This window comes from Monodelphis domestica, chromosome 1 (genome assembly GCF_027887165.1).
Source record: "Monodelphis domestica isolate mMonDom1 chromosome 1, mMonDom1.pri, whole genome shotgun sequence".
NCBI classification, from domain to species: domain Eukaryota; kingdom Metazoa; phylum Chordata; class Mammalia; order Didelphimorphia; family Didelphidae; genus Monodelphis; species Monodelphis domestica.
The window spans coordinates 183,499,117-183,525,762 of NC_077227.1; the positions used below are offsets into that span (position 1 = coordinate 183,499,117).

At 35.9% G+C, this 26,646-nt stretch overlaps 1 protein-coding gene across 4 annotated transcripts in view; it reads right to left on the reverse strand.

The window, feature by feature from the left end:
- The window catches only part of FBN1 (fibrillin 1), a 319,830-nt gene that overhangs the window by 170,408 nt on the left and 122,776 nt on the right, over positions 1-26,646 (reverse strand). For all 4 annotated transcript variants that reach the window (XM_056810161.1, XM_056810160.1, XM_056810162.1 and 1 more), the window contains exon 7: positions 1,179-1,376. In XM_056810161.1, the coding sequence (XP_056666139.1) occupies positions 1,179-1,376 (198 nt within the window). The remainder of the gene's footprint in view (positions 1-1,178; positions 1,377-26,646) is intronic.

Here is a 26,646-nt window from a genome sequence, read left to right on the forward strand (position 1 = left end):
ACTGACACTTGTCAAATAATATGTGCTTTTTAAAGTCCTACAATGATCACTTGGAAAACCTCAGGGGACTGAGCAGCCCCACAACTGCTCTTGGCCTCCCCTAAACCTACGCCTCTGCATGTTGGGGTACAAAGAAAAAAGCTAATCCACAGTGTAGCAGATGCTAGCCAAGAGCAAACAGAGCACATGGGTGTGCACCAAGAATACTATTTGGCCAGTGAAATGGGGACACCCACGGAAATATGTTTAAGGCCAAGTTCTATTTTGTTGCACACTATCTAAAAAATCGAAACCAAACACACAAAAAAAGTTATTACTGGAAGTATATATAATATTCACCTTGTGTGGGTACAGTCTAAATTTACAAAAAAATACTGCAACTTGTTTGAGTGCAGTGAAGATGTCTAAAGAAACTTGTGCTCCCTTCCCCCCTCCTCCACTTTATAAAGATAGAATCCTGGGAGTTTTCAGTCTCCATTGGTTTAGTACATAGTTGCCCCTGTTAACTTTCTCCTGTTTCCTGCCAGACATCCAGACAATAAAAGAATCTGTACAGCTGGAAGACCAGGAATAAAAGCCAAAAGCAGTGCAAGGGCTTCGATGGAGAAGCATGCTCAGAAGAAAGCAACATCTGGGGAGATTTAATATTCTGTAACAAATACAAATTTATTTCTTAATTGTATAAACTGCATTACCGGGACATTTTAAGTGGCACTGAGTCTAATTTCTTTTAGGTCAGATAAGTATAACCAAAGAGACAAGGGGACACCTACAAATTTAACCAATTAAAAAAAAGGTTAAGAAAAACAAATACCATGTTTACAGATCTTGCTTTGTGTTGATACCCAGCATTCCTCTAAATATAAAGTCACACTGTCCCTGGAGTCAGAGGTATACTAAAGCACTTTTGTCAGATCAAAAGAAGGAACTACTAGGAGGGAAAAATCCATTAAGATTTTGGCTGCTCCTACATGACCAACTTACCAATGTACTTATTTTGAACATCATGAATTCAGCAAAATAAAGAAGTATTATTAATGCAACCAACATGCCCCATACCCCCATCCATACTTTTCACATATATTGGAAAGTCATGACCCAAAGCGAGAGAACTCAATTCAGATTAATCCTTTAATAATTTTGACAGGCTCTAAGGGAGAAATTGGTTCTGGACTTACCTTGACAAGCTCCGGTTCTAATGTTTGGGATAAAGCCTCGGCGACAAGGATGAGGCTGGGCTGGGCACATCTCACAGGGATGTCCCCAAGCTCTTCCTACTGTAGCACAGCAAAGGGTCTTTGTACAGACGATCCCACTGAGCTGTCCCTGGCACATCTGGTTGCTGACCAGTGTGAAACATGGGCCTGTTCTGTAATCTGAAAGGAAAAAAAGGGGGGAAACTCCATGAGGGCTGGAAAGGCCAAATACCTATATGAATAGGAACAAGGTCAATTCAAAGAGTTACTATAAGATAGCAATGACCAGCTGTTCATCTTCAAAGCCTATAGAATAAGGAAGTTAATGTAAATGGACTGGGAAGGATTTAGGCCAGTTAAACCAGATAATTTCCTGATACTCATATGCAGGAGGTCATAGTGCTTCTTTCCTGAGCAGCCTCTGAACAAAGGAGCAATCTTATCATGTTTGCTACAAACCAAGGTCAGGAATTTCTAGAAGCAAAATCTCATACTACCCTACCCCAAAATATATGTATTAAGAATGCCAAGAAGAAAGAGTTGAAATCATGCCAGCCTGTGGGCAACAGAACTCCCGTAAGGTTAACAAAAAGAGAGATGGCCTGACAGTTCTGGAAATTGGCTAAAGCAATTCATCTACAAAAGAAAAACCAATTGCATCCTCAATTTCTATAAGAAGTTCCAGTCCCAAGAACAAGGAAGAATATTGTTGTTCTCTTTTCTAGTCAGAATACATCTGGAGTACCATGTTTGGTTCTGGGCATCATAGGATAGGAAAGACAGAGTCAAGTTGGAGGGTAACCATGAAAGAAAGGTAAAGGCCTTCAGCTCATACCATCTGAGGAGGAATACAGGGTGTTTATCTTGGAAAAGAGAAAATTAAGGGTGGGAATTTATATGTCTTTAAGTATCCAAAGAGCATAGAATAGCAGTTAATTTTGTTCTATTTGACCCCAAAGGATGGAACCAGGAACAATAGGTAGAAGTTGCAAAGAAGTCGTTTTAGATTTTATGTCAGAAAAAAAAACATTTTAATAATTAGAATTATTCAAAAGTGGAATGAGGGACATCAAGAGGACAAAAAACCCTCATTGACGGGTTTGTTTGTTTTTTTAAACGCTGGATAATCTATTCTTGGTTATATTGTAATGAGTATTCTTCTTTGAGATTTGAAATTCCAAATTTCCCCATTTCTGACAAAGACATCTCCATTCTTTCCATCTCTGAGGATCATAACCTTAGAGCTATCCTTAACTCGTCATTCTCTCTCACCCTATGCCTCTAAGTGGTTGCCAAATCGTGCCATTCCTTCCTTTATACCATCATTGGCATCTGATTCCTTTTGTTTCCTCCTATAACAACTACTTTAATTCAGGCCCTTTTCTAATCTCACCAAGATTATCTTAAAAGATCCCTCATTGGTCTCTTTAGTTTATGTCTCTCACCATTTCATTCTATTCTACACACTTATCCCAAAAATTTTCTCTTTGTCCACATTACCTTGGTTAATGATGAGGATAATGGGCTCAAGTTATAGTGGATCTTGAGAGTGAACATGCCTGGCAGGGCTGTCAAAAGGACTGCCACCAGGCTAATCAGAAAATTTCCCAACAGCCCACAAAAGATTTTTAAAAAACAGACATTTACAATCCCATGTCATTTTAGTGACCATTTCTTTCCTATAGAATATAATAGTTCTTAATCCTCATTGTAAACCACTCCCCCATCAACCCACCCAGGTCCTACCATGTGCCATTTGAGGGGAAAGGCTATGAGTCTGCAAAGGGATTTCAAATTCCCAGAATAGTATTTGTAAACAAATTACTAATATTACCACTATCTAACATAATCAACTCTATTGAACAATGTCAATTTACTTGAATTAAGTGTTCCTATGTTAATAAAATGTAATAATATTCCTCATCATCTTTTGGCAAGAAAGTACAAAGACAATTATAGTCCATAATATTTTTTATGGTAAAACAATCCTTACACTTTAAAAAATGACAAGAAAAAATGATTTATAACCTGCACCTGCACATCTTAGTCTGTTTTGAAACATAATTGCTCAAAAAGTCCATTGGATACTGCAAGGGATATTTAACACCAGTACCCTTAATGTTTTAATCTAGCTACTTCTCTCTAAGCATGTTATGATACATACACATATTCCTACATATATATTCACCATTATCTCAGTCTGTACTTTGAAGGGTTTTCTTATGAATAATCTAAAACTTAGCTTAACATAAACTTGTCTTAGTATAAATGTAAATTTTCATTATCAGATCTGGGAAAAATTCAGTTGCAAGGGAGGCATAGGAAGGGAATGGTGCACAATAGACCCTATGACCCAGTCAGATATAGTTGCACTGAACAAAATCCTGAGGGATGCTAGATGGGGATGCTAGCCAACAAGAGGCATGGTAGCAGATGTGAGAGAGGGGCATTAAGATAAAGATCTGCTTGCTAGAACTGTAAATCAAGCTATGTGACCTTCTGAATTCCTCAATTCTTTCCTGGCTTAGTTTATCGGATCTGATTATGCCTTCTCACCTTGCTGATTTCTTGGCCCCCAAATCTCTTGCTTATACTTAACATGGTAAACTCTTTTCCTGACCCCCTATTCTTTAATCTTCTTGTTCCCAGATATTAATTTGTAAGTTAGTATGTGATTATTCGTTTCACAAAAAAATTCACAAAAAAAAACAAAAAAAATAAATAAAAGAAGATTCTCTGCCACAATTAAAATGTTTTCAATAATAATTTTCCATGAATATATATCTCTTACATAGACATGATTATATAGGACTTTAAACTAAAAGAAACCCTGATAAAATGAGGAATTAGCAACTATGATATATATATATGTACATATATAAAACACTATAAATTTAAAAGTATTTAATACATCTTAGCTATAATGGTTAGGATGGGTTTGACTAAATTATAAGAGTAAAAAATTTTGTGGTTGCCATTTATAGAAATTAACCCTTAAGTCACAAGACTGTTAATAGTTCTAATAGCTTTATTATAGTAAGATAAAGATAATAAGAGAGGGAAATATAGAAAGGAGGTAAAGAATTAGCCTATCAACCTAAAGTCTAACAACTCAGAGTTTGCCTCTGAATCTCAGACTCAGAAACAACTCTCCCCCCCCAACCCTCACTGCTTCCTTATATGTCATTCCCTTCACCCACATGCTCTCCTACATCACCCCCCAGGAACCAATCACAATTCCTCAATTAGCCTGGCACCACCCATGGGGGCAATGCTTGTGGGATCAATTTCTTGGCTGCTGATTGACCCAAATTAAAAAAATATGAAAGTCTAAATCTATGATTGATCAAATCTAAACACAAATTCCCTTCTCACAATCCCCCACCCACCCACCCTCATGATTCTATTGGGAGACGAGCCTGTGGAAATCTCCTTAACTGAGGGTCTCAGGAGATTAACATGCCTAGTCTTCCCAATGAATCATTTCAAATAACCAACATATATCTCTAAGGATTCTCCCACTGCCCTTTCTAAGGGGAAATTACAGCAATCTGGGAACAAGAGGGAAATAAAAAAGAAAGAAAACAAAAACAATAATTAACAGACATATTGACAAAAAAGCCAATAAGGGGGCATTCCCCTTTGGCATAAGAATTTACATTTAGAATAAATGTGTTTGACCCCCTTCAGTTCAGTTCATTCTGGATCTCTTGATGCAGCATGTGGTTTCCACAGGCATCTCCATGTTACCCTCTTCAAAAAAAATTTGCCTTCCCAATTCAAGGCTCTGGTGAGTCTCTTCTAAAATTCCTCCAAAAGATTTTCAAAATCTGGATTTTAGGACAACCATACAATTAAAACCATACATAGCTATTATTAATAAGTTTATGTTTATCCCAAAACTGAAAAATTTAGGGCAGCTTCAAGTTTCAGTCATACTGAATATATGATGTGTCTCAAGAGTCTCAGTAAAGTTTGATATCTTTTGTGTCTTATACATATACAGTTGCTTGCATGTAGTTTCTGCTACTAATATGTGACTTCCAATGTTTTTACCTTTATTTTACTTTATGAGTATTTCACATTTAGCATGGTCAGTTCTGGGCATATTAGTGTGAACAGCTAGGTGGGGCAGTGGATAGAGCACCAAGCCTGGAATCAAGAAGACCTGAATTCAAGTCACTTTACCCTGATTGCTTCAGTTTTCTCATTTATAAAATGAGCTGGAAAAACCAATGGCAAGCCACTCCAGAATCTTTGCCAAGAAAACTCCAAATAGGGTCACCAAGAGTCAGACACAATTGGAACAACTGCACAACAACAGAAAGCACTTAGTAATTAATTGTTGCTTATGGACTAATTGACTGACTATGCCCTGGTGACTCCAGTCAGAGCATGGCATGGCAGTCTAGATCCATAAAATATAAATACCAAGGCAAAAAGAAAAGGAAGACAAATTACTGGAAGTTTTAAATTTATAGTTGTAATCCCTAGGCATGAGAGAACTCTTCAGTTCAGGGTACATACAGATGCATGGTTATTGATGAAAGAAGCCTAATGATTGGAAAAGTAAAGTGCCATGTAGGACAAAAGAATCACTATGCCAAAAGTGCCAGGATCTCATAGTGACAGCTTCTGTATTATTCCTTTCCCTTTTTTCCCTATAAGACTAAACAGCATTAGGTTAAACTTAATCCCATTGCCTAAATCAGGGATCAGCAAACTACAATCCATGGACCATGTGTGGTCCATAATCAGTTTGGGGATGACCCCTGTGCTAACAATGGTTTTTCTATTTCTGGCCATTTAAAACTAGGCAGTAAATGACCCTTTAGCTTGTTAGCCTAGAATAGTGCTCTGCATACAAGTACTTAATAAAATGTTTGTTGAGTTAAATTTCTAAGCAAAAAAAAAAAAGTCTTCAAGTCAGCATACTGAGAGGATTTTGTTTGTTTGTTTGTTTTGGCAAAAACACATGACTGGTTAAGTAAGAATGGGAATGAAAAGGACCTTAATAGTTTTTTCAGACAGTTTTGCTGGAATGCATCTATTCCATAAAACAAGGTCCCTGAATAGAGACAATTATTCATTGCAATGTATTATTGATGACTAGGCTTAAAGAATCTAATACTGAATTATTTACTTAAAAATAGGAATATTTTTTCTATTGATACTGCTTGTTCCTTCTATTTATTACCACTATAAAAAATCAGATTTTGAAAAAAAGCTAACAGATTTCTAAAAGGTTATCAGTAACTCTGTGAGTTGTAGGTCTCAGTGGATGGTTTTTATTTCATGTTAATGCTACCTTATTTTGCTGAATGTGGCAGAAGAATGATGGGGGGGGGTTCTTGAGATGTTTATATAACCTCCAAAGCAAAAAAAATCATTAAAATTTAATACAAATTGTACTATTTGCAAACTTTTATTGGTTATCACTTTGCTTTGAGATAACAGACTAAATTAGAGATTTAGTTTATGGTACTTTTTTATCTTAATAGTACACTAAATTTGCTCAAATTCAGTCAAACATCCCCTCTGGTAGATATTAAAGAATAACCAAAAGTATAAAAGAAACAACTACTGTGTGCTCAAAGTATGGTAAAAATAAAATGTAGATTTCACTGGGTACAGTCAATAAAGAAATCTTACCACTGAAGAATTATGTTATACAATAGTTCACTGAAATACTAACATCAGGCTTTTGAATATATTTTATCAAGCATTATATGTTTCTTTAGTTAAATTCTTTAGAATATTAAGTATAAGCCCTCTCTAAAATTCTACCCTTGATTCTTTTTTTTTAAACCCTTACCTTCTATCTCAGAATCAATACAGTGTATTGGTTCTAAGGCAGAAGAGCAGTAAGGGTTAGGCAATGGGGGTTAAGTGACTTGCCCAGGGTCACATAGCTAGGAAGTATCTGAGGCCAAATTGGAACCTAGGACCTCCTGTGTCTAACTATCAAGCCACTGAGCCATCTAGCTGCCCCCTCTATCATCAATTCTTGCTAATTGAGGGTGGCCTATGTTCTACATGGTGTGTCTTACCATGTTGTAAGGTAATCAAGTACAGGACCAACCAGTGGGCTACCAGGTGGAGGGAGGGAGAGTATCAACTCATAAAATTATTATACAAAGGTTTTGAGGGAGTTGGGATGTGTATTCACAGATAAAATGTATCCTCGTGGAGGAAATTATATATCTGAAATATTTAAGTATCAACTATAGGAACATTATATATAGACTTTCTGATGGATACCTGAAAGTTAAGAAAAAACAAATGAAGCAAGGCAGGATCACAAATGCTATATAATATGAATCAGGCAACAAGATCTGGAGAGAGATGCTTTGATATCTAAAAGCTATTTTGTCCATCAAGAATAAAACATAATCTGACAATTCTTTTTCAGGTCTCAACATCTGTGAAAAGGAGAATCGCCAAAATATCTTCCCATTTTAAAAGCTTCATAAGAAGTAAAAAAAAAAAAGGTTTTCCAAGCTTCTCTCCTTTCTAATAATTTACTGACATGGATAAAGTTTTAACAAAACAGATTTTCATGTACACTGTCTTTCCTTTAAAATTGCTTTAAGCTTAATTATTTAAGGCTTGATTATAATCTTCTCTTTGATAACGTTTTACTTTGTTTTTACCTAATATTGCTAGTACAGAATGACCTTAAAACCTGAAAGAGAAAAATGTTGATATTAGATGCAAGCTAAGATTTTCACAACTCAGTGTGACATTGTTATTTTATCTGTGCTGAGGATGCCAGTGAAAAATCTGTGTATTGATCGCTCAGTATTTTCAAAGACTGCCTTGAAATATCTGATAATCAAAGGAAATATATTTAATCAAATGGAAATATGCTCCTTCATTTCCTTTCTGGGCTCTGATCCTGACTTACCAGATTTCCCTCTTCATCATTCCCCCGCAGGCATGGTCTCTCCTCCCCCCAACTCCTATTTTTCAACTTCCTTTTTCAGCTTTCTTTTTTCCCCTCCCCAACTTAAAATATAAGTTCTTTGAGGGTAGAAAATGCCTTCCAGTGCTTAGTACAGTGTCTGGCACTTAGTAAATGCTTAATAAATGTTTTTAACTATACTTCATTTATATTACACCCTCCTTTCTAAAGGAAACCAATCAATTATATATATATATATATATATACATATATATATATATATATATATATATATATATATATTTAGACACACATACATACCAACATCAAATAATTTCTTGACCTACTGATGTCAAATCCTGATAATCTCCAACCTCAGGTAACCCTCCGACATTTTTTTTCTCACTCCATCTCTTAATGTCAACTATAGGGGAAAATTTGGGTCCCTTAGGTGAGGTAAATGATAGGTATCTGGATCTTAAAACAAAACTTCTGGGAAGTACTTTATTACTGTAGATTTCACTTTTCAAACAAATTTGGATCCATGTGGTTTATGACCCACTTTATTTAGGCAGCCAGAATTGCTGCCAGTTAATTCTGCTCTGCAACCACAGAAGAATTTATCCACATTTCAAATTCCTTACTAATAAGCCTAATTATTCACAAGCATTCCCATGGCCCTTAAATAGCACCAAATTATATTTACATAGTATTTTTCCAGATTGTCACTCTGCTAGACAAGTATTGTGTCTAATTTGATGCTGGTTTTAAATCAAATAGCATTTATAGAATGCTTTAAGATTTTCAAAGCCCTTTTCTTGAATTCTCTCAATTGGTCCTCATAACAATCTCATAATGTAGGTGGTATTTATTTTCTCAATTTTATAGGTAAAGAAACTAAAAGGTTTAAGGGACTTGCCCAGAGTCCCATATCTAAGAGGTGTTATAAGATCTGATGCCCCCTCCAACTTTAGCACTCTTTGTACTTTACCCTGCTACCTTTTATAGTCTTGGCCTCAATGTTAATCATTACCAGGACAACAATGCTTATTCTAAAATTTAAAATGATACTATAATATCCCTAAGAACATGGGCAAAATATCTAACTTCCCTCAAAATCATAGGCTTTGCTCAATCTGGTTAAATGTTCCTGCTGTAGTTTGATTTGTGAGAAATTCTGCACTCACAGCTTCCCAACTAAAAGACAAATGTTCTAGCATAGTGGCTAAGCTCACCTACCAAACACCAGTCTTATTAAGTTTGCCCTCAAGGCTTCATATCTAAGCAATGTGCTTCTCTGCAGCCTCTGGTTCCCAGCTGAGTATGTGACCTCCCAACGTAGAGCAGTACTGTGGCCTCCAGTATTACTCCACTTTCATTTCTAATTAGCCCTTGCCCTGAAGGAACTGTGCTGCTTAAAGAGAAAGGAGAGCATGTGGTACATGAAGTCTTGTCACTTGCCCATTTCCTGAACTCAAAGAACCACAAAACTGCAGGGAAGACACAAGGATATAATTTGGGGCACTAGTCTCCAATTATTTTAAATCCTTCTTTTCACAAAAATTACAAGCAAAAGAATGAGATATCAATTTATCCATGACAGAGAAGATCACTAAATGTCTTTTTTTACAGACTAGCTGGATTGTCAGACATTAACATGTGTTTTTTTTTCCTTCTGGTAAGAGCTGCCTGGTAAATTGGATTACAGTATTGGATTTGGAGAAGGGAAAATCTGGGTTTGACTCCTATCTCTGATGTCTATTAGCTATGTGACCACTGACAAGGGACCTAACCTCTCTGAGCCTCTATTCCCTCCTCTGTAAAATTAAGGTAGTAATACTTATAGGTCTACCTTATAGGGTTATGATCCTTATGAAGAAAAAAGGGGATAATCTCTATAAAGTGCTCTGCAAACTTTAAAAAGCCCTATAGAGATGCCAGCTGTTATTATTAAAATCCTTTTCAAAAGAGGAATTCTATGCACTTTTCCAAAAGGGGAAACTTGAAGCAAAAAGATTCCATGGCTTCTACAAATTTACAAATGCTGTTTCTAATCTCTAAACTGGTGGTTCCTGACCTTTTCTGGTCAAGTTCTGTCCCTTTTATTACAAGAAAGCTGGTAATATACAGCTGAAGACTTGAAAAAACAAAAAGTGGAAAGAAGACAATGACCAGAAACTGCAGCTATCATATCACCAGCATTTGAACTGTCAGGAGCAAGAGGGTCCCCACACAAAATGGGGTATCAGCCAAGATAACATCTTGGCATCTCAGCTTAATTGTACCAACCATCTATGAGAAAAATAATAGGATCTTAAGACACTAGCTATTGAACTGGGAGGGACCTTAAAAGAATTATATGCCTATTGTTGTTATTATCTTTCTAGTGTTATGTCTTTAATAATTACCAAACTATGGCTAATAGACTCAGGCTTTGAAACCAACCATGTTAAGGACTCCTATTCTAATGAATTATGCCAACATTTGGTAGAGTTACAGAGCCCTACTAGTTGGCTATATTCTTTCCAACCAAGTTTTACTCCATTTTAAAAATTCTTGAGCCTGATTTCTGTGCTATCAGAGAACTGTAAATAAAGTATATTAATATCAACTGGATTATGATTTTTTTTTTTGCAGTACACACATGCAAATGGGCTATTACTGGCCTGGAAATGACAATCATGTTAAAATCAAAGAGTCATGGGAAGATTTATATGAACTGATGTAGAATGAAATATCTAGAGTAACTTAAAGAATATACATAATGATGACAATGTAAATGGAAAGAACAAAAACTCAAATTAAATGATGCAAAAAAATCAAATCAACATGCATATCTTTCTGAGATAGAATTTACAAGAAGTTACAGAAAGGAAGACAGTCTTCTTCATCCTCCTCATTCTTCATGCCTTCCCTCTGAGAAGACTCCCTGCTTCATCCTTCATGTTCATACACAGTTGTTTACACATTGCTTCTCTCATCAGAGCGTGAACTCCTCAAAACCAGGGATTACTTTTTTTGCCTTTCTTGGTATTCCCAGCAATTAGCATGATCCCTGGCATGTATAATTTTTAAAACCATTTAAAAAACAACTCAAGAAATTCATCATTTATAATTTAGAAATGTTATTATCATCAAATATTCCAAGTCCATTATCTCTTTCAAGTTTTAGTTAACTTGGAAGTCATCCCCTTATTTTCTTTACTTTTAAAAATAATTGGATTTCTCTTATATTTCTGTTTTGGAATGGTAGGCTTGCTGGGAACAGGGACTATCTTCACATGCATTTGCATTCCCAGAATTTAGGACAATGCTTTAGAAATCATAAGCACTTAATGACTGATTTTTTCATTCACTCATTCATTCCAGTGCTGTAAACACTGTCTTGTTGCATGGCACAATGTTTATTAAATTTATTTTTAATTTTATACAGTTCTTTAAAAGGCTCTCTTTATGCACGATAATAAATTTATCATCTATCTAACTGCTAGCTAGGGTCTAAACAGCACTTTTTAAAGGACAAAGAGTTAAAAAGAAAACATTCAAAGTGTCCTCTGTCCTAATTTCCTACCTTTAGCCTGTTGTATAAGATATCTAAATTGTTTTAGAGCTGATAACTTTCACTAATGGAGAAACTATTATTTCCACAGATATGAACTGCAGAATTACTGAAGCTCTGAAATACCACTAATTGCCCTCATAAATCACTTAACCTCTCGACCTCCCAGGGTTGTTGTAAATATTAAATGATATAATAATTATAAAGTGCTTAGCATAGTTACCAGCATATAGTAAGTGCTATATAAATGTTGGCTGTTGTTATTATTTTTATTATTAAAGATGAACATTTTTAAAATGGCAAGGATCATATTTTGATCTTCAGATATATAACTCTTTTGATGCCAGTTTAGTTCTTCCATTTTAACCATTCCTAGTCCATAAGTTAAAAGCAATATTTAAATTTTAAATGTATGTAGCATGAAAAATTTTAGCAGTGGAATGATTTGTTGTACATGTTTTAATCCAACACACAGACTAAGCATTTCACCAAAATCAAGGCTTTAGCTCTGTTGTACCCAATTATGTGTGGCAGCAATTCAAATACAGAAAATTGTTACCACATTTTATTCTTTTCCATGATGAAGAAAACAGTAAGCAATTTTATCCAATGTGGGAGAATGTCTCATTTCCGAATAATCACTTACCTGACATAATTTTTTCCTTCACTCTAATTCCTATGAGGCGTTATTGGCTTTCATTTTGCTCCAAAAACATCTTTTTAAACCACCTTTGCAAAAATAGGAGATTCGGCTTGGGTGATATATTTACTGTTAAGACAATACAAGTGCAGAGAATGTCTTTCTTTTAAATGGTCTGGAAGTTCCACTTCAAAGAACAAGTTGGCTCAAACCTATTATTTCTTTTAAAAAATGGTTTGTGAGAAGTGCCACGTTCAAGAAATGCTACTGTCGACTTGTAGGAGCATTAACTATTAAAAAGCGAGACAAAAATATTACATAACTATTTGATTTGATCCATTTTTTCCCTTCTAAGCCACCAACTATGAAAGCTGTTTCTAGGATCCAAAAATGGGATTAAGTGGAGAAGAGTAATGTAGTTTATTGCAATATTATTAAATGGGAAATTGTCTCAAGCCAGCATAGTCTTCAAGCAGCACATAAATTTTAAAAGAACACTGAAAAATTATTCAGTCCCCAAACCTAAATTCCATTTAAAAAAAGTAAATGCAAAGCTCTGGCTGGCCACCACAGAAATGTTTATCATTTTAAAACTATATGCCAATAAAGAGTATCCTCTTTACTATATTATGAACATCAGTGTCCACATGAAGTGCTGACTGGGCTACAGAAGGGATCAGATTCATGAACTCAGCATTTTTAGAACTGGGAAAATTCTAAAGATCATCTAGTTCAATGTCCATATTTTACAGATGGAGAAATAATACCCAGAGAGAAATCAACTGGCCAAGGTTGTATTCTATCCTCACTTCTGCCTCAAAAAATCCCTTTCAAATACAGTCTTCTATATGATGCCTTTCCTGCTCACCTCTCCTCAATCCTCCTCCCCCCACCAGATACATATTACTAGTCCTCTTATTCTCAAATTACTTTCAATTTAACTACTTAGTATTTATCCTCCTTATGTTTATTCTGTATATACTTATTTATATCTTCATTGTCTCCTTTGTTAGAACGTAATATCAAGTAAGGATTGTTTCATTTTTTGTATTAGCATATATTAGGAGCTGCTAGCTGGTTCAGTGGAATGATCTGGAGTCAAGAATACCTGAGTTCAAATCCAACCTCAGACACAAGCTGTGTGACCCTGGAGAAGTAACTTAACCCCATTTGTCTTAGTTCCCTCATTGGCAAAGTAAATTTATAAAGGAAATGGCAAATCACTCATATATCTTTGCCAAGAAAACGCCAAATGGGGTCATAAAGAGTTGGACATGACTGAAAATCCCTCCTTTATTTGAGGAGCAACTAGGTGGCATAGTGGATAGAGCACTGGACCTGAATTCAGGAAATCCTCAGTTCAAATCTAGCCTTAAATACTTAAAAGCCATGTCGGTCTGTGCAAGTCACTTATTCCCATGAGCCTTAGTTCCTCCTCTGTAAAATGAGCTGGAAAAGGAAATGGCAAACTGTTCTAATATCTTTGCCAAGAAAATTCCAAATAGAGTCATGAAGAATTGGACAATACTGAATTAAACAACAGAATACATAGAGTAGGTATTCAATAAAGGTTTATTGATTGATTGATTGCTTATAGTCAGTGGCAGAGGTCATTTTCTCAGTTCCCAGTATGGTGCTGTTTCACTATTCCAAAATGACTCTAGTGAAAGTAGAAATATACTACAATAAAAATAAAACTAGAGACCATGTTGCATAGTGGTCAATTTTGAACCTGGAGTAAGATAGTCTTGGTTCAAATCATTCTCTGCTTCTAACTGGCTGGGTAAGCCTGGGCAAATCATGCCTAGTCAACTTTCTAAGAGTATATTAAGTCAAAGAAGGGATTGTCTTGAGAGAATTCCCTCACCAAGAATTTTCCAAACCATGCCCAAATGGCCATAAAACTATGAATATCCTTTGACCCAGCAATCCCACTACTGGGTCTGTATCTCAAAGAGATCAGAGATAGGGGGAAAGGACCTACTTATACAAAGATATTTTAGCAGGTTTTTTTTGTAGTGGCAAAGAATTGGAAACTTGGGGGTTGTCCATCAATTGGGGAATGAATGAACAACCTGTGATATATGGTTGTAACAGAAAACTATTGTGTCATAAGAAATGATGAACAATATGAGTTCAGAAAAACCTGGAAAGGCTTATAAAAACTGATGCAAAGTAAAGTGAGCAGTACCAGGAGAACAGTGTATTACAGTAACAGAAATATTGAACAATGATCAACCATGAAGGACTAAACTATTATCAGCAAAACAAAGTTCCAAGATAACCCCAGAGGTCTCCTGATTGAAAAACATTATCCACAAGCAAAGAAATAATTGTTGGAATCTTAGTGTGGATTAAAGCACACCATCCTTCACTGTATTTCCTTCATGAATTTTTTAGTGTATATGTGATATGTGCCTTCAATCATGACATGGAGAATATGGAAATATGTACTGCATGAAAGCATGGGTATAATTTACATCAGATTGTTTACCATCTTGTGGAGGTTGGGGAGGGAGAGAAACTGAATCACAAAATTTTGGAAGACAATTGTCAAAAATTATTTCTACGTGTAATTGAAAAAGATAAAATTTAATTAGACATAAGAATTTTGTACCCTGAGTAAGTCACAAATCTTTTATGTAAAAATGTATATCTGAATATTTTATTTTTATTATCTAAGCTCAGTGAATCAAAGCTGTACATATAAAATTTGGTTGATGATAAAAATGGATGATATTTTTCTTTAAGTTCTGATACTACAGTAGTCCAGAAAGGGACTCTTTTTAGACCATGACAGCTATCTTCCAATACCTGTAAGGCTGTCACATGGAAGAAAAATTAGACTTGATCTGCTTGACCCCAGAAAGAAGAATTGACCAACCTACAAAGAGGCTAAATTTAGAAGTGATGTAAGGAAAAAAAATCTCCTGACAATTAAAGCTACCCCAAAGTGTTATGTTCTGCTTTGGGAGAAGGTAGAGTCACCTGCCCTCCTGTACTAGAGGTCTCTGAGTGAAGACTAGGCAACCGCTTGTTGGGTAGGTTGCAGTGGTAATACAGATTCTTTGGGGGGCATGGAATTGGACTAGATGCCCCCTGAAATCTTTGCTACCTTTGGAACTTTGTGATTCTATAACTATAAGGTAAAGGGATAGAGACTGGACCTGTGATTTCATTGGTACAGATAATTCCCAGGGGAGGAAACTCCCTCTAACTATGTTGGTCTACATTTTGAAGGCAATTTATAGTCTAAGTTCCCTTAGAGCACTGAGAAATCAAGTTAATATGCCATATTCCATGCTGCCTCTAGAACTACAAGCTAATTAAACTGATAAGTTATGAAGTAAACCAAAAACACTGTTAATCTTTTGGATCAAATAAATTATAAAATGCACTGTAAATTTTAGGGTTTTTTCAGACTGACTTCAGTGAATGTCTTTCATTTTCCTTCCTCTTTGTGACTAATCAAATTTAATGAGATCATCTTCAGATATTTACAAATAAAAGTTTCTATTAGAATTCTTACTGAAGACATGTGTGGCTGATTTCTACTGAAACTTGAGATCAGTGCACATGCCACAAACCCACAATATATCTAAATCTTGGCATCAGAGAGGAGATTTTCTTCAGAGGAACTTCCACTACTGCTTCCATGGAGTGGCAAACAAATGAATCAGAACTACTAGCTTGTTATAAAAACATAGTTGACTGCTTGCTTCAGTCAAGACAGGGCCTGACTATCCCTTCCATCTAAACTAGATCTATTCATACCACATTCCACTGATAGCACTGATTTGGAGAACTCTAGGGGGGGAAAGGGAACAAAGTACAAAAGTTCACTCATAGCAAATTGGCAAATACTTTGCTGTAATCTGTATTTTCTATAGTGTCAAAACTGATATCACTGTGGGAAATTCAGAGTTTACTTATTCTCAGTGTTTATATCTTGCCAAATATATGAATGATCTACATTACAGTTGTTGTTCACTCCTATTAATATCAAATCTAACAAGATGGGCCTTTTAGCAAAAGTGGGCTTTTAGGCAGAATTAAGTTCCAGGGAAATCTGGAGGAATATTTTAGTTTATTAACTGTTACACAAATGAATAGTCTTCAATTTCTAGTTCATAATATTTACAGTTATTTAATTTAAAAAGTGATTCCTACAACTTCATTTTGTTTCTGGGTGAAAAGATATGCTAAATGAAAAGAAGAGTTTTCTTCAACAAAGAGGAAGAAAGGACAATGGGGAAAGTAAGCAAAGACTGCAGGAGAAATGTTGGGGGAATGGAACCAAATTAAAACATCAGGGAATCTAAGGAAATGAGGGAGGCAATCTAGAGAGATATTTAAATGTTCATATTTAGTTAGTAATAATAATGATAATTATAGATTTGCTAAGCACTTTTAATATATTATCTCATTTAATTCTCATAAAAACCTTATGAGGGAGGTCATATCATTATCTCCATCTTATGGATGAAGAAATTGAGATTGATGAGGCTTAAGTGACTTGCTCAGGTACATATAGCTAATAAGTGTCTGAGATAGGACTAGATCTCAAGTCTTCCTAACTTCAAATACTGTATTCTACCTAAAATCATACATGGGTAAATATGATACACGTGAAAATAAAGCATGAATTATTATATATAAAGATAACTTTGACAGCAAGAGTTTTGCAAAAGCCTAACCAGAAAATCAGCAGTAGTGTAACTTGTTCAGGTTTTTCAACTCTCAAGAATTAAAGAATTAAGGTTTCTCCAAGAAGAAAGGACTCTGTAATTAGCCAAGTGGCCTCACCCCACTAGGCTGGGAGTAGTTTAAACACAAAGAAATGTATTTTGTCATTTCTCTTATGTCCCCAAGTGTGGATTTGCTTAATTTTTTGCTAGTCTTTTAGAGTTTAATATGAAATTATCATTAATAATAATAACTTATCTGTTATATGTTTCTAGAGCATCTTACAAATATTATCTCATTTTATACTCATTACAACCTTGAGAGGCAGGTGCTATTATTAGTCCCATTTTAGAAATTAGAAGACTGAGGCAAAGATTAAAACTGCACATTAGATACATAAAGGGCAGTCATATAGCTAAGAAATAGTAACAGATGGCATTCAAAATAACTAAATATGCTCTAGGAAGCAAATTGTTTCTGTGCAACTAAGTAAAACACCTTGTGCCAGATAGTGCTCTGATTTTGTTCTTTGGATATATGTCAATTCACCTTTAACTTCCCCATCTAGTAACAAAATACTACTGGAAACAAATCAATTAAGAAGTGGTTTACAAAAAAAAATTAAAAAAAAAAGCTGGGACATGAATGTATTGTTATATTGTTGTTAGGCTGTTTCAGTTGTGTCCCACTCTTCATGTCTCCAATTGGGATTTCCTTGGCAAAGATGCTGGTCTGGTTTGCCATTTTCTTCTCCAGCTCATTTTACAGATGAGAAAACTAAGACAATGTTAAGAAACTTGCTCAAGGTCACACAGCTATTAAGTGTCAGAGGTCAGTTTGAACCCATGAATATAAGTTTTCCTCACTCCAGACTTGGCATGCTATCTACTGTGCCACCTAAAAGCCTGCTGTTATATTACAGTTCCATAAAAATGATGGTTATCTATCTAGTGTCTGTCAAGCAACTATGGCTTTATTTGCAAAAATATCCATACAGTAATGAGTTTATTCATTACATTTCCCTAAACTAATGAAATTATAAATCCATTAAAAAAAAGTTATGTAAGGAATATTACATGGGGAAATGCTAATCTCATTGTAATAACATTTATGCATATACAACACACAGATAACAAGGCATTCTTAATCACTAACCACCAAATTTTCCTCTGGAGCATCTACAATATTGAAAAAATAGGATATTGAGAATGGGCAATCAAATGCAGCACCAAAGCTCTATTAAAATGTTTTAAGGACAATGTATTATTGTGCCATGGTTTTTATTGAATCAGTATTATAGAGAATGTACCTACATACTATACTTAACTATTATTTCTGAATTGACAAATCTTGCCAATTCTATCTCTACAATGTCTCTCATATCCATCCCCTTTTCTCTCAATCATGCAATCAACATCATAGTTTAGACCCTCCTAGACTAGTGCAACAGCCTTCTAATAGGTCTCTTTATCTCCCCTCTGAAGCCCAACCTACACTACTGCCAAATTGATATACCTAAATTATAGATCAAACTATGTCATTCACCTCTGCCTCACATCTCCCTCCATGCCCCAACAAATTCCCACTGGGTACCTAATAACTCCAAGATCAAGTGCAAACTCCTTTTTCTTACATTTAAAGACTTTTACTGCCTGACCCCAATGTACTTTTCCAGTCTCCTCTTTATACATTATATTTCACTTCCCCTGGACTTCTAGCTATTCCTTCAATGTCTCCTTCTTCCATGCCCCTGGACAGGCTGCTTCTCCATGCCTAAAATGAGCTCCTCCATTCCTTCCCCTTAGAAACCCTGCCTGCCTTTGAATCTACCTTCTATATCCAATTTGTCCTGCTTCTCTTCCCCCAGCATGTGCCTTCCCTCAAAAGTTACCTCGTAATTATTCTGTATATATTGTGCCTCTTGGAGTTAGTTCCCTGTGGCAGTGTGAGGTTAAGTGACTTGCCCAAATTCCCCTGGTCAGTATGGATCAGAGGCTTGAAAAAAGCTTTAGAAAGGAATAAAGGCAAATATAATGAGAACCTAGTCCTAACTCCCCCCTTTCATCTGATCACCAGCCCACATGAGAAGTGCTTGAAAATTGACCAGAACATCCAAATTCTATCTCTTTTCACCACAGGCATTCACCAAAGCTATCAAGTGACTAGAAAGAGAGTTAAATTTGCCACCATTAAACTTGGATTTGAAACTCAGCACTGACATTTACTAGCTGTGTGACTGTTGCTTCCTCATCCATAAAATGAGGATAAGAATACTTGTACTACTTCCACACAGGGGATGAGCCAAGCCTTTCTGTAAGCCTTAAAGCACTACACTGACATGCTACAATTTCACTGGTGCAGGTTATACTCAGTAAGGAACTTCCTCCTACCAATGTACATCTCTGATGGTTGTACCACTACTCTTAGAAAGCTGACTGAGATACTAATAAGTTAGGTGTGACTTCTACAGGGTCATGCGGAAGACCACTACAGAAATGTGAGTTCATAACATTATTCATAAGGAAGAATTGGTGAGATAGAAATGATAGAAGTAAATATGTTATCTCAGGATTTGTAATACTGAAAGAAGAATAGGAGATCCTGGACTCAAATCTGGCCTCAGACACTTCCTAGCTGTGTGTACCAGACCAACACTGGTTACTGGTACAGATAGATGGATATTTATACAACTAAAACTACAGTTGCCTGACAGAGAGCATAAAGGAGTGGATAGAAAGTCATCATTTTTCATGGAACAATAATATAACAACAGGCTTCCAGGTGGTATGGTAGATAGAGCACCAGATCTGGAGTCAGGAAGGCTTATCTTCATTACTTCAGACACTTAACTTGCTGTGTGACCTTGAACAAGACACTTATCCCTGTTTGCCTCAGTTTCCTCTTCTTTAACTTAACTTCTATTGCCTAACCCACACCAATATTCTGCCTTGGAACTTAGTATCATTTCTAAGACAGAAGATATTTTAAAAGTTATATTAAGTAACTTTTAAGTTACTTCTTTAAATAAAACCTATGAAAACAATGTTTTGTGATTCAACCAATGTTGAGATATGTCTGTGCATCTTGGGAATAATTAAAAGAACAATAACATAATTATAATTAGTTATTTGGGTAGTGAATGTGAAAATGATAGCTAATATCCTTTGTGATTAGTGGGTTTACTTCTCACAGTATTGCCTCTAAAGTGTGAAATTTCATACCTTATCAAATGTGTTACAGGTCCAAGAAGACCACAAAAGATTGGAAACAACATATCTGTTATGGAAAGAACCTTGGATCAAAGGGGAGCTATTCAGGCCAGGAGAGACTGTAACTCAGCTTTCATGATTGATATGAAGGAACATGTTTCAGTTTAATTCAGAAAAGTTGCACCCAAGCTTAGGTAGCCTGTGGTTTCAAATAATCCAGTTGGTCCCGCAGGTTTTTGAGTCATTCATTCACTCACGCCACTTGTGATATTCAATGGAAACATCTGAACTAATATCATATACAATGAAAAGTATGAATGCAGAATGAAGAGCCATTGAAAAAATGGGGATTGTTTCAGGGGCTGTCAGAAGGCAGGCACACCAGGTTCCTCATATATAAAATGGGACTATATATTCAAAATGAATGTGATAGATTCAAAAGGGATTTCTGAGTGTTCTGAATTCATTTAAATTCCCCCAAACATTTTCTGTTTTCTCTAACAATGGCATAAATTGCCTACTGCTAAGTAATTGGAATATGATTACATGGCTTCCTGCATTAAAGTCTGGTACATTTTCATTTCCTTATTATATTAACACAAGTAACTAGAACAAACAATAATTGGTTCATTGGTCTGATGGGAGGGGCTAATACTTTCTACTTTCATTATTTTCTGAGTCCTTTGGAAAACACCCAGTTGCGTTATTCTGAACATGACTCGTCTCCATTGTCTACACATGATGAAAAGTATGGCCTTCTCTCACCTCTACACTATATAAACCCCTAGCTTCTTAAATGTTATGTATTTGATTTGTTACCATAACAATCATATAAATATATAAGCAAATACACAGGACATCTGGAACTAATGGAATTCTGAAACTGTTCCAAAACAGTGGTACTTTCAAAATCAATGTCAATATGAACAAATGCATACAAAAATGATTAACTTAAATTTAAAACTCCGAGATCTAAAATTCTAAATGCTCAGGAAATTAAATGGGGAGAAGAAAGAGCACTGCAGTGATTATTGAATTAATTCAAAAATATGATTCTATTCATTCTTTACATACTTAAAATACTGTTGCTTTTACACAAACCTGTGTGAAATCTTTAATCTGTTATTTAATAGTAAAAGCCCATTACTTTTTTTATGCATTTATTTCACCGAATGTAGCAACAGAAGAGCATTTTATCCATAGAAATTGTTCTAACTTTGGAAAAAGTCCTCCAGATGTTGGAAGACCCTCTGATGGCCAATATGGTATGAGAAGTGCTTAATCCCCTCGTACAGGCAGTCCTTCATTTACACACTGGTAATATTCCAAAAATTCGTTTGTAAGTCAGTTGTTTGGAACTCTGAATGTGTTTCCCCATAGAAACAATGTTATAAATGGTGGTTAAATCCTCAGGCCAGGCCACAAAAACCTATTTAACCCATGATGTACTAGGAAAGAAAGTACCAGACTCATACATTTCTGTAATAATAAGGGTACCTGAAATCCTAGTCTCCTCATTTTGCACATGAAAAAACTATAACCTATATAAAATCATAAATTTAGAGCTAGAAGTAAAGTCAGAATCTATTGGTTCAACCCCCTCAATCATTACAAAGACTAATGAAGTTAGTCAGTATAAAAGGCAGGATTAGAAGCCAGGACTCCTTTCCAGTATACTATCAGTACCATAAAACTTAACTACTACTGATAACAATGTTTTCATGGGAAAATCTATTTCAGGTTCCAATTTGAGATGGACAGATTATAGCTTTAGAAACAGAAAGAGCCTTTGAGGTCTCTGTGTCCAACTTCTTCATTTTACTAATGAAGAAGCCACAGAACAGCTGAGAGATTTGCCCAGTGTCACATAACAAGTATTTGTCTAATGAAGGATTTGAACCCAGGTCTTCCTGATTCCAAGTTCAAGTGTTTCATTCTCTACACAATTTGAGTGTCAACCACCACCCAACTCCCTCAAGATGTATGTCAGTAATATATCTCCCTCTGCTGAGGCACTGGCAGTGAGGCTGGGGAGGATATCTTTCAATTTATCCCTGAATCTTCATCAACAGGTAGTGGGAAATAAGTATTTTCCTAGAAACAAGCTTCTGGTAGAGATTCCTGTGGCAAGAATCTGGTACAGGAAATGAAAAGCAGAGCCAAGGGTTATATGAAGAGGAAGGGTGTTAGGAATAATATCTAAGAAAAGAAAAAAGTAGAAGGGTCAGAATTATCACCTGAGACCAATGAGGAAGACTGAGGGGCTCTTGGAATAGTGAAAAATGGGATTGAAGTTTGGTAGAAGGTGAATTTTCCCTTCCCTTCTTCCCCTTTTCCATATCCTTCCCACTTTGACTCTCCATCTTCTTTCCCCTCATCTACAGCTGCCAACCACTGGGGCTGGAATGGGGTGGGGGGGATTTCTGCATGGCTTCCTCTACTCCAAACAGAACCATTTCTCTACCTTCTTTTAAATTCCTTTTCAGAAAATGATTGAATGGTAAGCACTCAAAGAAGGTGCAAAGACCAACCCTCTCCATTTACAGGTAAGAAAATGGAGTTCCAAGAAGTTTAAACCACAAATCAATCAATACAGGCCTAGAACCCAGGTCTTCTGAACTCAAAACCAGTATTCATTCCACAATACCACATTCTATTCTTTTGTATATAAAATGTTTACATCTGGCTTCCCCCCTAAAAAATTATTAGTTCCACTCTTACATGGATAAAATGCCCTCATTTGTGTGATGCTCCAGGTATTCTTCAACAAATAATGAGTTATATTTAGACCAAATTTCAATTTTATCTAGAATGATAAGAAATGAATCATATATTTTTCAATTTTTGATCCCTGAAAGAAAATAAAACTCTGCCCAAAAATTGGCAGCCTGGATGAGATGCCAGATCCCACACTTTTTCAATGCTTCTCTGAGTATAGAATGGGTTCCTGGAGAGTATTCAAAGCATCCTTTAACCCAAGCTGAATACAGAGGCTCAGTGGTTCCTCATAGCAATAATAATACCTCATACCAATATAATACTTTAAGGTTTACTCACTTCAGTGATTATGGATCTCATTTAGAAGGATTTGCCATGTTCTGTGGCTCAATGCAATCAACACAATGTCATTCACAAACATGAGCATCTGGATAACCTCCCCATCCAGGAGGACTCTCTCTTCCCTATAGAAGGACTCTGAATTAGAGCTCCACCATAATAGCCCAGAGTGGTCTGGGCTAGCATAAATCTCTCTGATTATTTTACTTGTTTCATTTCATCAGTCAAAGGGCAATTTAACCAAGTTATGTCTGTTAAATCTTTCAAGTAAATGTTACATAATACATACATTTTGATATATCATTTTTAAAAATCCCTTGTTGGCAAAGAAGATTTATGGGGATGCTTTGCAATACCAAATGAATTTTGTATACTTAACAAACTATAATTACAGTGGGAACTTATATTCTCTACATTTTTCAGGCACTCAGCATGTTAGGTGATATACATTTATAGGAAGATAAGAATCACAGGAGATGGGCATAAATTTGGCTTGGATATGCATCACTGGGTCCATGTCCATACTGATGAGACTACAGATCCTTTGAGTAATGTAGCACTCTAAGGCTTATAAATTGTTTTCTTAACAAGAATCCTGGTGAGACACACATGGATCCCAGGCCCCACAGCACCTCCTCTGGATTATTCCCAACTTATAGTGTGGGGCCATCAGAAGGAAACTCCCAAGGATCCAAAGGCAGATTGCCACTCTTAAAACTATGGCTAATGAGATTTATATTTAATAGAGAAGTAGATGCAATTAAATCAAAGTAAAGGCATTAACAGATGTGACATAGTAAAATTAGTAGCTATAAAACATTCCCTTCGTAAACTCTAGGCATCCTCTCCTTCAAATATATGCAGAGTGAAAAGAGTGGGCACAAATTTGGGGACAACTGATAATGAGGTATATACATAGGAAAACATGTAGCCAAAGGCACTCACACTTCCTCCAGGTCCTTTCTCTTCTCATGGTATCCTCCTACTGCTTCCTTCTGCATTCAACATCTCCACTAGGTATGTCCCTCAATTGGGGTATCTAAATCTGCTCTTCTCTTTAGCTTAGTTCCAAAATGCCAGAGCTAGCTCTCTTCTTATTCCTTGGTTTTTTCTCTGATGCTAGGGGTCACACTCCTTAAAGCTGTCCCTGTTGCTCTCCTTTTCTTTCTCTCTGTCTCTGTTTGTCTCTCTCTCTCTCTCTCTCTCTCTCTCTCTCTCTCTCTCTCTCTCTGTCTGTCTGTCTGTCTGTCTGTCTGTCTCTCTTTCTCTGTCTCTGTTTCTCTCTCTCTGTCTCCCCAGTTCCTTCAATTCATATTCCTATGACCTAGATCAAAGACTATTTTTTAAACCCTTTACTTCTGTCTTAAACTAGATACTAAGTATTGATTCCAACAAAGAAGAGTGGTATGGACTAAGCATTTGGGGTTAAATGATTTGCCCAGAGTCACATAGCTTGGAAATATCTGAGGGCAGATCTGAATCTGGGACCTCCCTTCTACACTGAGTCATCTAGCTGCCCCCTTCCAAAGACTCTTCATTATTCTGATCCACATTCTCTACTAGCAATGTCCTTCTTAAATGAGAACATAATACTCCAGACAATGTCTTTTGAGACCAGATACTATCAGACTATCACCTCCCCAGTCCTGGAAGCTATATCCCATCTTAATGCAAGCCATGATCACATTAGTTTTGTTTAGATGCTACATTATACAGCTATCTTGTATTGAGTTTCAAGTTCACTAAAACCTCCATGTCTTTTTTTTTAGATTTGCTGTCTAATACTAATAGGTTTATATGACAATCTAAGGTGTGCAAAGTGCTTTACATGTATTACCCCATTTGATTATTACTGTTAGTTCCATATATCCTCTTCTTTGCAAGAACAGTATGAAATAATTATCAAAAACACAAAATCTAGGTTAAACTATGCCCAGAGCATTCTCTACAACTATCCATTAACAATCCTACCAAAAATGAAATTGTGTTAGAGTAGCATAACCTTTTCTTGATAAAGCCATCACCACTTCATTATCTAGGTGTTGTCCAATTATCTCTTTGCTAATGTGTTTTAGAATTTTCCCAGGAATTGAAAGTAAAATCATTAGCTTATAGCTCACAGACTATTCTTTCTTCCCTGTTTTAAAAATTAGAACATTCTTCTCCCATCCAAACCAGTTTGGTACCTCTCCAATTTTCCATGCTCTTTCAAATCTCACTGACAGTGGATCAGCAATTATATCCATGAGTTCTTTCAGGACTTTAGAATAGAATTCATCGGGGTCAGGTAATGATTTAAATAAATCAAGGGAAGTTAGGAGCTCTCCTACTATCTCTACTTGGGAATCAACTTCGTGATATATTTGTTCCATCATTTATAGTGTGAAAGTAATTTTCTTTTGCACAGAAAACAGAAACAAAAATTGAGCAATACTGCTTCCTCTGATGTCAGTTATCATGATCCCTTTCACCCCAAGCAAAGATCCTTCAGGGAAACTTCTTCACAATCTATAAAGGGACAGTAGAACATAGATAAATCTTTGCATTTCATTTAATACATGAACACTACATCTGTTATTTGTCCCATATTTTCAGTAACTACATTAACTGAGCTGGAAAAGAGAAATCAATTCCCCCCTACTACACACTGTACAAATTTTATTATCATCCTTTTAAAGCTGAGAAAACTTAGTCTCAACAAAATTAAGCACCTTGCCAAATCCACTAGGCAATAGAGTAAAAATGTATACTATTTCTTCAGAGTCCAAGATCAGTCTTTCCAATGCATCATGAGAATTCCTCTTCTGCAAGAAGGAAGCTAATGGTTCTTTCATTCTTTCCCTTTCACCTATTTCACCCTATGAACCTGTGAAAGGCTGCCATTTATACTGATAAAAGTATGATCTCTGATCCCTACATTGGAGATTCATGAAAAATATTTTGATATTATCTACATAAACAATGCCTATCATTTGAAATCCTGGCTTTTATTTTCCATTCTTTCAACATGTTACAAGCAGTTTAAATAAAAGAACATTTTAATTACAATCTGAAAGCATTCGCTCACAGTGTATCCCCAACACTAATTGTTAATCAGGTACATGGAAATTATTTCTTCTGTCCCATGTTGGGCAGAGTACCGCCAATAGAACACATTCCTTGGATGAGCTCATGTGAAATCAATTAGGCAGTCTAATTAATTTTCCAACTCAGCAGGTTCTCTGAACTAAATGTACCTAATTTATCTAAATGCAAAGATGATAAACAGACTTTCACCACTCATCTTTCAAAGGGTAGCCTTTTGTAAAATGCAGTTACCCAATGCCTGCTAAGGCAGAAGCTATCCTTCTAAACCAAATGAGATTGACTTTATTAGAAAAGTAACAGATTTGACC